The sequence below is a fragment of the Nerophis lumbriciformis genome, linkage group LG21, assembly GCF_033978685.3.
Source record: "Nerophis lumbriciformis linkage group LG21, RoL_Nlum_v2.1, whole genome shotgun sequence".
Classification (NCBI taxonomy): domain Eukaryota; kingdom Metazoa; phylum Chordata; class Actinopteri; order Syngnathiformes; family Syngnathidae; genus Nerophis; species Nerophis lumbriciformis.
The window spans coordinates 524,382-542,666 of NC_084568.2; the positions used below are offsets into that span (position 1 = coordinate 524,382).

Sequence of the window (18,285 nt, forward strand, 5' to 3'; positions counted from 1 at the left end):
GATGTAATGAGTCAGAAAAAATACAAATAAAAATACAATTAATTTTGATGTTTTTAGCAAAATATAGTAAAAATGTATTTTTTTTAATTTTTTTTTTTAATTAATAAATATATTTATTTTTAGGTAAGATAAACATAATACAATGTGTCTCTTGTCTGGATGATTTAGTTCTTGTCACCCTGTTGTCCTCCTGTTGTGAAAAAAGGCTGTCCTCACTCAGGTGCGCATGGAGCTGGAGGGGGCGTGGCCTCCAGCTCCGGCTGAAAATCGGGAGATTTTCGGGAGAATATTTGTCCCGGGAGGTTTTCGGGAGAGGCTGAATTTCGGGAGTCTCCCGGAAAATTCGGGAGGGTTGGCAAGTATGTATTAGGCGCACTGTCGATTTTTGAGAAAATGAAAAGATTTTAAGTCCGAAAAATATGGTACATAAAAACTTTTTTTTTTAAAAAGGAACCGAATCCACAAAAAGCAACAAAGTCAATCTAAAACACGAATTAAATTACAGCTAAAAGTGGATTTCAAAATAAAGCACAATAAAAAGCGATCAGTGAATAAATAAGAGAATAAATAAGCAGTGTCAAAAGCCAATGAAAGATTTGGGAGCAAGTTTGGACTTCAGCCCCACTTGAGGATGTGCATCTTGGCCACCACGTTCTTCAAGCAGCGCTTCATCATGCTCCTGACGGCGGCCGAGGAGAAGTAGAAAATAAAAGGGTCCAGGCAGGCGTTGAGGGTGCTGGACAGCAACGCCACGTTCCGCCACTCCTCGCTCTCAAAGCGCACGAAGCCCACCACGTGGGAGGCGTTGTAGGGCCCGAAGCAGACGGCGAACACGACCAGGGTCCCCAGGGCCAGCCCGATGGCGCGTAGTCGTCTTCGCCGGCTGATGTTGGGCAGGCGAGACAGCACCAGGATGAAGTTGACGTAGCAGAAGCAGCAGATGACGAAGGGGATGCAGAAGAGCACCAAGAAGAGCTCCAGGCGGAGAGGAAGAAGAATTCCCAGCTCGGCCTCCGTGAAGTTCATGTAGCAAGTGGGCGGGGGCTCGGCGCCGCCCCACTGGGCGTACGGCATGATGTAGACCACGCTCAGGTTGATGGAGGTCACCGCCCAGAAGACCACGCACGCCACCACGGCGTAGCGAGGCCGGCGGCACAGGGCGTACCTGAGCGGGTAGGCCACGCCCAAGTAGCGCTCCACGCCCACGGCGGTGAGCATCAGGGTGCTGTTGTAGATGGTGACGTAGAAGACGAAGCCGGTGAAGGGGCAGAGGGGGAAGGGCAGCACCCAGGCCATGTTGTCGGAGGCCTCCTTCATCTTGAAGGGCAGGAAGGCCAGGAAGATGAGGTCGGAGATGGTGAGGTTGAGGAGCAGGATGTCGATGGGCGCCGCCCTGGTGCGCACCTTGTGGCAGAAGGTCCAGAAGGCCAGGGCGTTGGCGGGGACGCCCATCAGGAAGGTGAAGATGTAGACCGACAGCAGAAGCTGCAGCATGGCGCTCGCTGACACACTGAAGGACACGGACGTTAGCCTCGTGAGCGCAGGGGTCAAACTCAAGGCCACTGCATTTTATCTGGCCTGCAAATATCTACTTCATATTTTCTCACTAAATGTCTTTTTTTTTTCATTTTGACAGAAAAAATATATATTTACTGCTTGAAATCGCCAACATTTTCAACTTTAATAGCATCCATTATTATCATACTTTTCAAACATGTTTTGTCTAAATAAAAATACTTAACTTTACAGCAAACTACCTATCAAATTGATAAACATTTTTAAAAATTCTGTTCTTTACAGCATATTACTGTAAATTGAAAAAAAAACTACTATATTCCAAATACAAAATTGAGTGTTATTATTATTAATCATGATTTATCCAAATTCAAGTGTGATTAATCCACATTCAAAAGTGTGATTGAGTACGATTAATCCAAATGCAGAATTTAGTTTTATTATTCATATTTAATCAAAATTTGAAAAAGTGGTTAATCGTGATTAATCCAAACTCAAGGTGATTAATCATGATTAGTCCAAATGCAAAATTTAAAATGTTATTATTCATATTTAATTCAAGTTTGAAAAAGTGACTAATCACGATTAATACAAATTCAAGTGTGATTAATCATAATTAATCCACATTCAAAAGTGTGATTGACTTCAATTATTCCAAATGAAAAATTGAGAGTGGTATTATTCATATTTAATCTAAATTTGAAAAAGTGACTAATCATGATTAATCCAAATTCAAGTGTAATTAATCATGATTAGTCCACATCCAAAAGTGTGATTGACTACGATTAATCCAAAATGCAAAATTGAGTGTTATTATTCATATTTAATCCAAATTTGAAAAAGTAACTAATCACGATTAATCCAAATTCAAGTGTGATTAATCATGATTAATCCACATTCAAAAGTGTGATTGACTACAATTAATCCAAATGCAAAATTGAGAGTTGTATTATTCATATATAATCCAAATTTGAAAAAGTGACTAATCATGATTGATCCAAATTCAAATGTGATTAATCATGATTAGTCCACATTCCAAAATGTGATTGACTACGATTATTCCAAATGCAAAATTGAGAGTTGTATTATTCACATTTAATCCAAATACGAAAAAGTAACTAATCACGATTAATCCAAATTCAAGTGTGATTAATCATGATTAATCCACATTCAAAAGTGTGATTGATTACAATTAATCCAAATTCAAAATTGAGAGTTGTATTATTCATATTTAATCCAAATTCGAAAAACTAATCACGATTAATCCAAATTCAAGTGTGATTAATCATGATTAATCCACATTCAAAAGTGTGATTGACTACAATTAATCCAAATGCAAAATTGAGAGTTGTATTATTCACATTTAATCCAAATTCGAAAAAGTAACTAATCACGATTAATCCAAATTCAAGTGTGATTAATCCACATTCCAAAGTGTGATTGACTACGATTAATCCAAAATGCAAAATTGAGTGTCATTATTCATATTTAATCTAAATTTGAAAAAGTGGCTAATCATGATTAATCCAAATTCAAGTGTGATTAATCATGGTTAATCCACATTCAAAAGTGTGATTAATCTGATTTAAAAAATAAAATAAAACATTTTATAGCACGAGTTAGACTACAAAACTTAGTAGTGTAGTGTACACAAGACCATATGCAGGATTAGGATTAGGGCCATAAACAAAATTGTGTTTTGAGCCCCCCTCCATTTTTCACACAGTTTTATTAAATTAAACTACTTTTATACCTTTTTAATCAAACTTGAAACTTTTATTTGATGCATGTTTTGAACTAAAACGGGGAAAAATCCTAATTAATTATTTTCTTTTTGTGAAAAAACAACATTTGAACATAATTAAAACACCAGCTGGGAGCCAGTTTGAGAGCCAGTGCATTACCACTGCCTGCCACAGGCTCTGTTGTTATTAATTTATTTTTTATCAGTGATGGAGCAGGAAGGGGCTATAAATACCTTTTGGAAGCACCCTGTCATTCATTCATTGACATTTTACATGGCGCTTTGAAAAAAAATCGGTTTCAGAAGCTATTTTTTTCAAATTCCATGCATCCATTTCCCACAGCTTCATTGCTAAAAACAATAAGCAAGGGAGCAAATACTGGATATAAAGTGTAATAAAATAATAGTTGTAAACATCAGGCCTACCTGACCAGCGTCAAAAGTCAGACATGTGTCTCTCCATCGCTCTGCGGCGCTCCTTCTGTCCCTCAGAGCGCAGGTGTCATTATGTCCCAGACTGCAGGTGTCATTATATCCAGTCCCAGCCTTCACCCGCCGGAAGTTTAATAAAGCTTCTGGACACAAATGTGCTTTCTCCGCGCGCTCTGCAAACACCGTCACCTCGCAACCGCCCGTAAGATCACATTGCTATCATCAGGAAATGTACGCTGGGTCAAAGGTGACAAGGAAAGCGTGGAAAAGGTGATGCTTCATGTCAGTGGCTTTGGATGCAAGCGAGGGGGGCGGAGCTACATTACGGCTATTGGGAAAGTGCCGCCCACGGCAAAAGAGGGTGAACTGTCAGTGATACACATATATTCTGTTTCTACATAATAGGGCTGTCAAACAATTAAAATATCTAATTGTGATTAATCACATTTTGTCCCTACTTTACTCATAAATAATCGCGACAAATCGCAGATTTAAAAAAAATCTTTAAGTGTACTTTTAAGTGCACAATTAAAATAGCTAATTGTGATTAATCGCATTTTGTCCTTACTTAACTCAGAAATAATCACGACTAATAGCAGATTTTGTTTAATTTTTTTAATATTTAATAAGTGTACTTTTAAGTGTACAATTTAAATATCTAATTGTGATAAATTGCATTTTGTCCCTACTTAAATCAGAAATAATCGCGACTAATCGCAGTTTTAAAAAAAATGTATCTTTAATAAGTGTACTTTTAAGTGTACAATTAAAATATCTAATTGTAATTAATCGCATTTTGTCCCTACTTTACTCATAAATAATCAGGACTAATCGCAGATTTAAAAAAAAAATCTTTAATATGTGTACTTTAAGGTGTACAATTAAAATAGCTAATTGTGATTAATCGCATTTTGTCCCTACTTAACTCAGAAATAATCACGACTAATCGCAGATTTTTTTTTATCTTTAATAAGTGTACTTTTAAGTGTACAATTAAAATAGCTAATTGTGATTAATCGCATTTTCTCCCTACTTAACTCAGAAATAATCACGACTAATCGCAGATTTTTTTTTAAATCTTTAATAAGTGTACTTTTAAGTGTACAATTAAAATAGCTAATTGTGATTAATTGCATTTTGTCCCTACTTAACTTAGAAATAATCCGTTTTTAAAAAAAATCTTTAATGTGTACTTTTAAATGTAAAATTTAAATGTCTAATTGTGATTAATTGCATTTTGTCCCTACTTAGAAATAATTGCTGATTTTTTTTTTATCTTTAATAAGTGTACTTTTAATTGTACAATTAAAATAGCTAATTGTGATTAATTGCATTTTGTCCCTACTTATCTCAGAAATAATCGTGACTAATCTCAGATTTTTTTAAAAATCTTTAATAAGTGTACTTTTAAGTGTACAATTAAAATAGCTAATTGTGATTAATTGCATTTTGTCCCTACTAAACTCAGAAATAATCACGACTAATCACAGATTTAAAAAAAACCTTTAATATACTTTTAAGTGTACAATTAAAATAGCTAATTGTGATTAATTGCATTTTGTCCCGACTTAACTCAGAAATAATCGTGACTAATCTCAGATATTTTTTTAATCTTTAATAACTGTACTTTTAAGTGGAAAATTAAAATATCTAATTGTGATTAATTGCATTTTGTCCCTACTTAAGTCAGAAATAATCGCAGATTTTTTTTAATCTTTAATAAGTGTACTTTTAAATGTACAATTAAAATAGCTAATTGTGATTAATCGCATTTTGTCCCTAATTAACTCAGAAATAATCGCTACTAATCGCAGATTTTTATTATTTTTTAATTATTTAATAAGTGTACTTTTAAGTGTACAATTAAAATATCTAATTGTGATTAATCGCATTTTGTCCCTACTTAACTCATAAATAATCGCGACTAATCGCAGATTTAAAAAAAAAAACTTTAATCAATTTACTTAAGTGTAAAATTTAAATATCTAATTGTGATAACTGCATTTTGTCCCTACTTGACTCAGAAATAATCGCAGATTTTTATTTTAAATCTTTAATAAGTGTATTTTTAAGTGTACAATTAGAATATCTAGTTGTGATTAATCACATTTTGTCCCTACTTAACTCAGAAATAATCGCAGATTTTTTTTTAAATTATCTTTAATAAATGTACTTTTAAGTGTAAAATTTAAATATCTAATTGTGATTAATCGCATTTTGTCCCTCATAAATAATCGCGACTAATCACAGATCATTTTTTTCTTTAATAAGTATACTTTTAAGTGTACAATTAAAATATATAATTCTGATTAATCACATTTTGTCCCTACTTAACTCATAAATAATCGCGAATAATCGCCGTTTTTTTTTATGTGTAAAATTAAATGAGCTAATTCTATCAACATATGACAGGACAATTTGTTGGCTTTATGCAAATGTTTATTTAAAGTTATGCTTTTTTACACAGCTCAACACAAAAAGGACACAAAACACTTACAGACACACACATGCATATGTACATACCTCACACTTAAAAATAAAAAGGGCATAAACATAAAAAAACAACTATATTGACAGATGGATCATAGACCTAAAGATGATCTACAGATTTAAGTGTTGAATGAAAAAAATAAACATTTTATATAAGACTTATTTTTTTACATTTTTATGACTGACGTCAGTACGGATCCCTGGTACAAACTTGATGGGAGCCCTAAAGGTAAAAAATGTTTATATATATATATATATATATATATCATACTGGTAACGATTTGATACCATACTTTGACCGATATCTGTATCGACCCCATCCTGCTAAATGGCTCGGCTCCCTAAGAAGAGCCGACTCTTTTGACTCCCAAGTGGCTTCATATTTTTTTGTCAAATAAATGTATAATTTAGGAATAGAGGTTTTATCCAATATTTTGTATTTATTTGGCCTTTTTTTATACAATCATCATGAAACCAATTACCGAAGGGAAAAAAAACATCTCAGTGAGACAAAAAGGCCCAATATGATATTTCTACACCATTTACAGTGAAACAACAAATCATTATAGAACGTAAAACACTATAAAATGTGCTAAATTAGAAGCTAACCCAGCTGAGAAAACGTATTGTTCACTTTAGAGTCGGCTCCCGTCGTTAACGACAAAGAGCCGACTACAAAAGCTGGATCGTTGACAAACGTCCCAGCGCTCATGCTAATAGGCAGCTCATCCTAGCAGAAAACAGGAAACGCACTAAAAAAATCGCCTTTAAAGGACTACAACTTTGCTCACATCGCTATTTAACACACCGGAGGAAGACCCCATCTAAGCCCCGCTGTTGTGAACACGTCGGCGCCGTGCAGGAGCGCCAACAAGCGCAGCGTTTGTCGGTTTTGGCGCACGGTCGTCGAGTCGTCGTGGAGCGGCGGCGTCCATCTTAGCTCCCCCGCGGATCTCTGCGCGCCTCCTCACGTGTCCCGGCCTGGCTGCCTCACATGACCCGCGTGTTTGTCCCCGTGATCACAGCCTCCATCTCCGTGGCTCCGTGTCGTTGACGTCGCTCCTTCCCACCAGCGAGAGAGTCTTCATGGAGATGCTGGAGCAGAGTGTGGACAGCTCGGCGAGGTGAGCGCGCTCTTCTTGTCCGCTTCCTGCTCACTGCTCGGCCATTCAGGCCTCCTTTTTTTGCCTTTTAGACTTCGCTTTGGAGTCTTTACTAAGGCTCTTCTTTATGTTTTAAGCTGTTTGGCCCGGCTACTTTTAATCGCTTTGCAGGTTTGTTTAGCGCCTACCACTTTGTATCAACCATTTTGTGCAATTCTGCTCTCATATCCGAGTAAACGTGAGACTATTTTATTAGTCTTTTCTGCTAGTTTTCGTAGCATTAAGGTCATTTTACAAAAACTTGACTACTACAGCCAGTGACCAAAAATCAACCTAGCATTTAGTCGGTAAATAACTGCATTCCGTTGCTATGTTAAATCTTTACATTCAACTTAATGTATATTTGAGTACTTATTTGCAATGTTTCTTTAGTGTTCTTCTGCAATGCAGCCAAGCGAACACTAGATGGCGACTCACTTCAACGCCTTGTGTTGGCCGACTTTTGTATGTACGGTGGCCTATAAGGCGAGCTTTTTTTATTTCGAACAAAATATCTACATATTTCCGTTTTCTCTTTACAACCAAAAGAGAGTATAAATAATCCGAGTTTATTTAAACCTAACAATTTGTAAGATTTGTTCACTCGCTGTTTGCCCTTTATAACACTATTTAAATCAATGAGTAATAAATACCAGATGTTTACATTTTTTATATTGGTCGATACCGATAATAACTGTTATTTTTATGACTTTTGGAAACTATGGACCAGGAGAAAAATATATTAAATGTTAACATTTGTATTTGAAATGTAATCTGATTATAATCCCCTCAGCTATAAAGGCAGAAAGGAAATGGAACAGCCATGGAAAACACTCAATAAATGTAAATACAATTTTAAAATGACAATAAATACTTAACAGTAATTTTCTGAGAGGTGTAAAAATAAGGAATATGTAAGAAAAGCTTGATAAAGTGTAACAAAATAGTGCAATTGTGTTCTCATCCGAGTAAACGTGTGACTATTTTCTTAGTCTTTTCTGCTAGTTTTCGTAGCATTAAGGTCATTTTACAAAAACTTGACTACTACAGCCAGTGACCAAAAAATATCCTAGCATTTAGTCGGTAAATAACTGCATTCCGTTGCTATGTTAAATCTTTACATTCAACTTAATGTATATTTGAGTACTTATTTGCAATGTTTCTTTAGTGTTCTTCTGCAATGCAGCCAAGCGAACACTAGATGGCGACTCACTTCAACGCCTTGTGTTGGCCGACTTTTGTATGTACGGTGGCCTATAAGGCAAGCTTTAAAAAAAAAATGTTTATTTCGAACAAAATATCCACATATTTTTGCTTTCTCTTTACAACCGATAGAGAGTATAAATAATCCGAGTTTATCTAAACCTAACAATTTGTAAGATTTGTTCACTTGCTGTTTTCCCTTTATAACACTATTTAAATCAATGAGTAATAAATACAAGATGTGTACGTTGTTTATATTGGTCGATGCCGATAATAACTGTTATTTTTATGACTTTTGGAAACTATGGACCAGGAGAAAAATATATTAAATGTTAACATTTGTATTTGAAATGTAATCTGATTATAATCCCCTCAGCTATAAAGGCAGAAAGGAAATGGAACAGCCATGGAAAACACTCAATAAATGTAAATACAATTTTAAAATGACAATAAATACTTAACAGTAATTTCCTGAGAGGTGTAAAAATAAGGAATATGTAAGAAAAGCTTGATAAAGTGTAACAAAATAGTGCAATTGTGTTCTCATCCGAGTAAACGTGTGACTATTTTCTTAGTCTTTTCTGCTAGTTTACGTAGCATTAAGGTCATTTTACAAAAACTTGACTACTACAGCCAGTGACCAAAAATTAACCTAGCATTTAGTCGATAAATAACTGCATTCCGTTGCTATGTTAAATCTTTACATTCAACTTAATGTATATTTGAGTACTTATTTGCAATGTTTCTTTAGTGTTCTTCTGCAATGCAGCCAAGCGAACACGAGATGGCGACTCACTTCAACGCCTTGTGTTGGCCGACATTTGTATGTACGGTGGCCTATAAGGCAAGCTTTTTTTATTTCGAACAAAATAAATATCCACATATTTCCGTTTTCTCTTTACAACCGAAAGAGAGTACCGGTATAAATAATCTGAGTTTATCTAAGCCTAACAATTTGTAAGATTTCTTTACTCGCTGTTTCCCCTTTTATAACTATTTAAATCAATGAGTAATAAATACAAGATGTTTACGTTGTTTATATTGGTCGATACCGATAATAACTGTTATTTTTATGACTTTTGGAAACTATGGACCAGGAGAAAAATATATTAAATGTTAACATTTGTATTTGAAATGTAATCTGATTATAATCCCCTCAGCTATAAAGGCAGAAAGGAAATGGAACAGCCATGGAAAACACTCAATAAATGTAAATACAATTTTAAAATGACAATAAGTACTTAACAGTAATTTCCTGAGAGGTGTAAAAATAAGGAATATGTCAGAAAAGCTTGATAAAGTGTAACAAAATAGTGCAATCGTGTTCTCATCCGAGGAAACGTGAGACTATTTTCTTAGTCTTTTCTGCTAGTTTTCGTAGCATTAAGGTCATTTTACAAAAACTTGACTACTACAGCCAGTGACCAAAAATCAACCTAGCATTTAGTCGATAAATAACTGCATTCCGTTGCTATGTTAAATCTTTACATTCAACTTAATGTATATTTGAGTACTTATTTGCAATGTTTCTTTAGTGTTCTTCTGCAATGCAGCCAAGCGAACACTAGATGGCGACTCACTTCAACGCCTTGTGTTGGCCGACATTTTAATGTACGGTGGCCTATAAGGCGAGTTTTTTTTATTTCGAACAAAATATCTACATATTTCCGTTTTCTCTTTACAACCAAAAGAGAGTATAAATAATCGGAGTTTATCTAAACCTAACAATTTGTAAGATTTGTTCACTTGCTGTTTTCCCTTTATAACACTATTTAAATCAATGAGTAATAAATACAAGATGTTTACGTTGTTTATATTGGTCGATACCGATAATAACTGTTATTTTTATGACTTTTGGAAACTATGGACCAGGAGAAAAATATATTAAATGTTAACATTTGTATTTGAAATGTAACCTGATTATAATCCCCTCAGCTATAAAGGCAGAAAGGAAATGGAACAGCCATGGAAAACACTCAATAAATGTAAATACAATTTTAAAATGACAATAAATACTTAACAGTAATTTCCTGAGAGGTGTAAAAATAAGGAATATGTAAGAAAAGCTTGATAAAGTGTAACAAAATAGTGCAATTGTGTTCTCATCCGAGTAAACGTGTGACTATTTTCTTAGTCTTTTCTGCTAGTTTTCGTAGCATTAAGGTCATTTTACAAAAACTTGACTACTACAGCCAGTGACCAAAAATCAACCTAGCATTTAGTCGATAAATAACTGCATTCTGTTGCTATGTTAAATCTTTACATTCAACTTAATGTATATTTGAGTACTTATTTGCAATGTTTCTTTAGTGTTCTTCTGCAATGCAGCCAAGTGAACACTAGATGGCGACTCACTTCAACGCCTTGTGTTGGCCGACATCTTTATGTACGGTGGCCTATAAGGCGAGCTTTTTTTATTTCGAACAAAATAAATATCTACATATTTCCGTTTTCTCTTTACAACCGAAAGAGAGTATAAATAATCGGAGTTTATCTAAACCTAACAATTTGTAAGATTTGTTCACTTGCTGTTCTCCCTTTATAACACTATTTAAATCAATGAGTAATAAATACAGGATGTTTACGTTTTTTATATTGGTCGATACCGATAATAACTGTTATTTTTATGACTTTTGGAAACTATGGACCAGGAGAAAAATATATTAAATGTTAACATTTGTATTTGAAATGTAATCTGATTATAATCCCCTCAGCTATAAAGGCAGAAAGGAAATGGAACAGCCATGGAAAACACTCAATAAATGTAAATACAATTTTAAAATGACAATAAATACTTAACAGTAATTTCCTGAGAGGTGTAAAAATAAGGAATATGTAAGAAAAGCTTGATAAAGTGTAACAAAATAGTGCAATTGTGTTCTCATCCGAGTAAACGTGTGACTATTTTCTTAGTCTTTTCTGCTAGTTTTCGTAGCATTAAGGTCATTTTACAAAAACTTGACTACTACAGCCAGTGACCAAAAATTATCCTAGCATTTAGTCGGTAAATAACTGCATTCCGTTGCTATGTTAAATCTTTACATTCAACTTAATGTATATTTGAGTACTTATTTGCAATGTTTCTTTAGTGTTCTTCTGCAATGCAGCCAAGTGAACACTAGATGGCGACTCACTTCAACACCTTTACACTTTTATGTACGGTGGCCTTTAAGGCAAGCTTTTTTTATTTCGAACAAAATAAATATCCACATATTTCCGTTTTCTCTTTACAACCGAAAGAGAGTATAAATAATCCGAGTTTATCTAAACCTAACAATTTGTAAGATTTGTTCACTTGCTGTTCTCCCTTTAAAACACTATTTAAATCAATGAGTAATAAATACAAGATGTTTACATTGTTTATATTGGTCGATACCGATAATAACTGTTATTTTTATGACTTTTGGAAACTATGGACCAGGAGGAAAATATATTAAATGTTAACATTTGTATTTGCAATGTAATCTGATTATAATCCCCTCAGCTATAAAGGCAGAAAGGAAATGGAACAGCCATGGAAAACACTCAATAAATGTAAATACAATTTTAAAATGACAATAAATACTTAACAGTAATTTCCTGAGAGGTGTAAAAATAAGGAATATGTAAGAAAAGCTTGATAAAGTGTAACAAAATAGTGCAATTGTGTTCTCATCCGAGGAAACGTGTGACTATTTTCTTAGTCTTTTCTGCTAGTTTTCGTAGCATTAAGGTCATTTTACAAAAACTTGACTACTACAGCCAGTGACCAAAAATCAACCTAGCATTTAGTCGGTAATATTTGAGTACTTATTTGCAATGTTTCTTTAGTGTTCTTCTGCAATGCAGCCAAGTGAACACTAGATGGCGACTCACTTCAACGCCTTGTGTTGGCCGACTTTTGTATGTACGGTGGCCTATAAGGCAAGCTTTTTTTAATGTTTTTTTTATTTCGAACAAAATGATCCACATATTTAGTTTTCTCTTTACAACCGAAAGAGAGTATAAATAATCCGAGTTTATCTAAGCCTAGCAATTTGTAAGTTTTGTTCACTTGCTGTTTTCCCTTTATAACACTATTTAAATCAATGAGTAATAAATACAAGATGTTTACGTTGTTTATATTGGTCGATGCCGATAATAACTGTTATTTTTATGACTTTTGGAAACTATGGACCAGGAGAAAAATATATTAAATGTTAACATTTGTATTTGAAATGTAATCTGATTATAATCCCCTCAAATATAAAGGCGGAAAGGAAATGGAACAGCCATGGAAAACACTCAATAAATGTAAATACAATTTTAAAATGACAATAAATACTTAACAGTCATTTCCTGAGAGGTGTAAAAATAAGGAATATGTAAGAAAAGCGTGATAAAGTGTAACAAAATAGTGCAATTGTGTTCTCATCCGAGTAAACGTGTGACTATTTTCTTAGTCTTTTCTGCTAGTTTTCGTAGCATTAAGGTCATTTTACAAAAACTTGACTACTACAGCCAGTGACCAAAAATCAACCTAGCATTTAGTCGGTAAATAACTGCATTCCGTTGCTATGTTAAATCTTTACATTCAACTTAATGTATATTTGAGTACTTATTTGCAATGTTTCTTTAGTGTTCTTCTGCAATGCAGCCAAGTGAACACTAGATGGCGACTCACTTCAACGCCTTGTGTTGGCCGACTTTTGTATGTACGGTGGCCTATAAGGCGAGCTTTTTTTAATGTTTATTTTTTATTTCGAACAAAATAATCATCCACATATTTTCGTTTTCTCTTTACAACCGAAAGAGAGTATAAATAATCCGAGTTTATCTAAACCTAACAATTTGTAAGATTTGTTCACTTGCTGTTTTCCCTTTATAACACTATTTAAATCAATGAGTAATAAATACAAGATGTTTACGTTGTTTATATTGGTCGATACCGATAATAACTGTTATTTTTATGACTTTTGGAAACTACGGACCAGGAGGAAAATATATTAAATGTTAACATTTGTATTTGAAATGTAATCTGATTATAATCCCCTCAGCTATAAAGGCAGAAAGGAAATGGAACAGCCATGGAAAACACTCAATAAATGTAAATACAATTTTAAAATGACAATAAATACTTAACAGTAATTTCCTGAGAGGTGTAAAAATAAGGAATATGTAAGAAAAGCTTGATAAAGTGTAACAAAATAGTGCAATTGTGTTCTCATCCGAGGAAACGTGTGACTATTTTCTTAGTCTTTTCTGCTAGTTTTCGTAGCATTAAGGTCATTTTACAAAAACTTGACTACTACAGCCAGTGACCAAAAATCAACCTAGCATTTAGTCGGTAAATAACTGCATTCCGTTGCTATGTTAAATCTTTACATTCAACTTAATGTATATTTGAGTACTTATTTGCAATGTTTCTTTAGTGTTCTTCTGCAATGCAGCCAAGTGAACACTAGATGGCGACTCACTTCAACGCCTTGTGTTGGCCGACTTTTGTATGTACGGTGGCCTATAAGGCGAGCTTTTTTTATTTCGAACAAAATAAATATCTACATATTTCCGTTTTCTCTTTACAACCGAAAGAGAGTATAAATAATCCGAGTTTATCTAAACCTAACAATTTGTAAGATTTGTTCACTTGCTGTTTTCCCTTTATAACACTATTTAAATCAATGAGTAATAAATACAAGATGTTTACGTTGTTTATATTGGTCGATATCGATAATAACTGTTATTTTTATGACTTATGGAAACTATGGACCAGGAGGAAAATATATTAAATGTTAACATTTCTATTTGAAATGTAATCTGATTATAATCCCCTCAGCTATAAAGGCAGAAAGGAAATGGAACAGCCATGGAAAACACTCAATAAATGTAAATACAATTTTAAAATGACAATAAATACTTAACAGTAATTTCCTGAGAGGTGTAAAAATAAGGAATATGTAAGAAAAGCTTGATAAAGTGTAACAAAATAGTACAATTGTGTTCTCATCCGAGTAAACGTGAGACTATTTTCTTAGTCTTTTCTGCTAGTTTTCGTAGCATTAAGGTCATTTTACAAAAACTTGACTACTACAGCCAGTGACCAAAAATCAACCTAGCATTTAGTCGGTAAATAACTGCATTCCGCTGCTATGTTAAATCTTTACATTCAACTTAATGTATATTTGAGTACTTATTTGCAATGTTTCTTTAGTGTTCTTCTGCAATGCAGCCAAGCGAACACTAGATGGCGACTCACTTCAACGCCTTGTGTTGGCCGACACTTTTATGTACGGTGGCCTATAAGGCAAGCTTTTTTTATTTCGAACAAAATAAATATCCACATATTTCCGTTTTCTCTTTACAACCGAAAGAGAGTATAAATAATCGGAGTTTATCCAAACCTAACAATTTGTAAGATTTGTTCACTTGCTGTTTTCCCTTTATAACACTATTTAAATGAGTAATAAACACCAGATGTTTACGTTGTTTATATTGGTCGATACCGATAATAACTGTTATTTTTATGACTTTTGGAAACTATGGACCAGGAGGAAAATATATTAAATGTTAACATTTGTATTTGAAATGTAATCTGATTATAATGCCCTCAGCTATAAAGGCAGAAAGGAAATGGAACAGCCATGGAAAACACTCAATAAATGTAAATACAATTTCAAAATGACAATAAATACTTAACAGTAATTTCCTGAGAGGTGTAAAAATAAGGAATATGTAAGAAAAGCTTGATAAAGTGTAACAAAATAGTGCAATTGTGTTCTCATCCGAGGAAACGTGTGACTATTTTCTTAGTCTTTTCTGCTAGTTTTCGTAGCATTAAGGTCATTTTACAAAAACTTGACTACTACAGCCAGTGACCAAAAATTAACCTAGCATTTAGTCATTAAATAACTGCATTCCGTTGCTATGTTAAATCTTTACATTCAACTTAATGTATATTTGAGTACTTATTTGCAATGTTTCTTTAGTGTTCTTCTGCAATGCAGCCAAGCGAACACTAGATGGCGACTCACTTCAACGCCTTGTGTTGGCCGACATCTTTATGTACGGTGGCCTTTAAGGCAAGCTTTTTTTATTTCGAACAAAATAAATATCTACATATTTCCATTTTCTCTTTACAACCAAAAGAGAGTATAAATAATCCGAGTTTATCTAAACCTAACAATTTGTAAGATTTGTTCACTTGCTGTTTTCCCTTTATAACACTATTTAAATCAATGAGTAATAAATACAAGATGTTTACGTTGTTTATATTGGTCGATACCGATAATAAGTGTTATTTTTATGACTTATGGAAACTATGGACCAGGAGGAAAATATATTAAATGTTAACATTTGTATTTGAAATGTAATCTGATTATAATCCCCTCAGCTATAAAGGCAGAAAGGAAATGGAACAGCCATGGAAAACACTCAATAAATGTAAATACAATTTTAAAATGACAATGAATACTTAACAGTAATTTCCTGAGAGTTGTAAAAATAAGGAATATGTAAGAAAAGCGTGTAACAAAATAGTGCAATGTGTGAAAATGTAAACAGAGAGAAACCTGAGAAGAACCATTTGTAAAATATTATTGGACCAAATTATTATTTTAAAGTAGCACACTTGTTATATTTAGATTTTTATTTTGTTCATACAGTCCTGCGCTTTAGTTCCTAGCAGTTGTTTCCGTACATGGGAAAAGGGAATGAACAAGTGTTGAAAAGAAAAGAGGAGTGCGGTGAAAGACTACAGTCCGTTTGGAAAAAATCCCCCAAAAACTGCCTTAGTCTCGAGGTGACTTTTCCGGTTTAATCCACAATTTCTCCACTCTCGGCAGCACTCGTTTTTACTTTCTCTTCTCACTAAAATGAACAGGGAGACAACAAGATGTCACAACCAAACTTGATAACTGATACTGTTACGAGATTGGCTGCATGAATGCATTTTTTATTGATGTCTATCGCTACATACAGCCATATCGTTTTATCGGCCCATCCCTAACATGTTTATCAGGATTCTTCTTCCTTGCAGGAAGTTTTGAACAGTTTCTTAAACTGGATTATTTTAGTACTTTGAGTTATTTACTAAATCCATTCCATAAGTTAATTCTACATACTGATATGTTAAAGGTTTTAAGTGTTGTACGTGCTTACACTTTGCATTTGTTTTGAAATATATAATAATATATATTTTTTTGTATGTTTTGATAAATGTGGTAGCAGCATTCTACTGTTGTATTTGTTTGATGGTGTTTGTGTAGTTTAGGGTTTGGACGTAGTTCCGCCTTTTCCTCTGTCAGCCACCGTACTAAGAAGACTTATCTGGAAATAACAAAAGTATTTTGATGTTGCAGTCACGACAAACAGGATAACGACGAGGTGGTGCAGTTACAGGAAGGTAAGAACTTGTATTTCTATCTTATCAATGTACAGTATTATGGGAATTAGTTTTTGTTTGTTAATTCTATTTAAAAAACACTATTTTTTCTTTATTATGCTATAGCAAGCAAAAAATAATTTCTATTAATTCAACACTTTTTATTATTATTATGGGCTTGCATCGCTGAACTGCACTAGAATTGGAATTCCCTATTTGTAGTTCAGTCAGTAGAATAGAATAGAATGGACTTTATTGTCATTATATTTGCATATAACGAGATTAAGGACTCCAATTTAAGGGGCAAATATGGAATAAAAATAGATCACAGAAGTAATAAAGATAAAAAATAAGAATTGAAATAAACAGACTAGGGATGTCCCGATCCGATATTTGGATCGGATCGGCTGCCGATATTGGCCAAAAATTGCGTATCGGCAAGGCATGGGAAAATAACGTTAGCTGTGATGCTAGCGCAGCCGTGCGAGCAACACTCCCTCTAAGGTGCTCGCTTGTGCAATTGCGCACTGTTTAAACGTCCTCTGCGCATAGCAAATCTATGCCACGCACAAAATCAAATAAAAAAATAAGCGCATAACAATTTTCGACACATGGACACGACAGAGAAAACAGTTTTCGTCATCATTGTTCAAATATCGTAACGTCTGTCGAGACGCTTATCTCTGTTCGGTGCCACACGTCCACACCATCAAAATGCCGAGGCAAAAAATTTCCAGATCAACACCGTATGAAAAAATGAGTGATTTTTTTAGTTGTGATTTCCTTCTCTGCATGAAAGTTTAAAAGTAGCATATATTAATGCAGTATGAAGAAGAATGTTTTAATGTAGACATGCAAGCCTTGAAAGAACATTTTGAAAATCAAGACTACATTTCCTGCAAATGGGTGCATTTCTACCCTATATTTTAACTTTAGATTTATTCTCATATCAAACTCTTTTGGCTGTCTTTTTGACACTTACATCCGGCGCCCCCCTCCACACCCTGGATTATAAATAATGTAAATAATTCAATGTGATTATCTTGTGTGATGACTGTATTATGATGATAGTATATATCTGATAGTATATATCTGTATCATGAATCAATTTAAGTGGACCCCGACTTAAACAAGTGTAAAAACTTATTGGGGTGTTACCATTTAGTGGTCAATTGTACGGAATATGTACTTCACTGTGCAACCTACTGATAAAAGTCTCAATCAATCAATCAAAACACATAGAATCATCATACTGCTGTGATTATATGCATCAAGTGTTCATTCAAGGCTAAGGCAAAATATCGAGGTATATATCGTGTATCGCAATATGCCCTTAAAATATTGCAATATTAAAAAAAGGCCATATCGCCCAGCCCTAGTTCAATGATGCCATTTCTGTTTGTCATGTATAATTGTGTCTA

At 33.9% G+C, this 18,285-nt stretch overlaps 2 protein-coding genes across 5 annotated transcripts in view; one reads left to right on the forward strand and one right to left on the reverse strand.

Moving 5' to 3' along the window:
* Positions 1-615: 615 nt before the first annotated feature.
* Positions 616-1,515, reverse strand: LOC133621431 (free fatty acid receptor 3-like). The gene has a single exon (XM_061983491.1). The coding sequence runs from the start codon at positions 1,492-1,494 to the stop codon at positions 616-618; it is 879 nt and encodes a 292-aa protein (XP_061839475.1). The 5' UTR covers positions 1,495-1,515.
* Positions 1,516-6,827: 5,312 nt separating this feature from the next.
* usf2 (upstream transcription factor 2, c-fos interacting) overlaps positions 6,828-18,285 on the forward strand; it is a 37,383-nt gene continuing 25,925 nt past the window's right edge. The window contains exons 1-2 of one of the 4 annotated variants that reach the window (XM_061983283.2): positions 6,828-7,305; positions 16,842-16,885. In XM_061983283.2, the coding sequence (XP_061839267.1) occupies positions 7,268-7,305; positions 16,842-16,885 (82 nt within the window). In that variant the 5' untranslated portion in view covers positions 6,828-7,267. The remainder of the gene's footprint in view (positions 7,306-16,841; positions 16,886-18,285) is intronic. The other 3 variants (XM_061983282.1, XM_061983285.1, XM_061983284.1) reach the window with 3 other exon arrangements.

Excerpts from the sequence above, each read along its gene's own strand:
- LOC133621431 (XM_061983491.1), bottom strand. The coding sequence starts at position 1,494 with ATGCTGCAGCTTCTGCTGTCGGTCTACATCTTCACCTTCCTGATGGGC.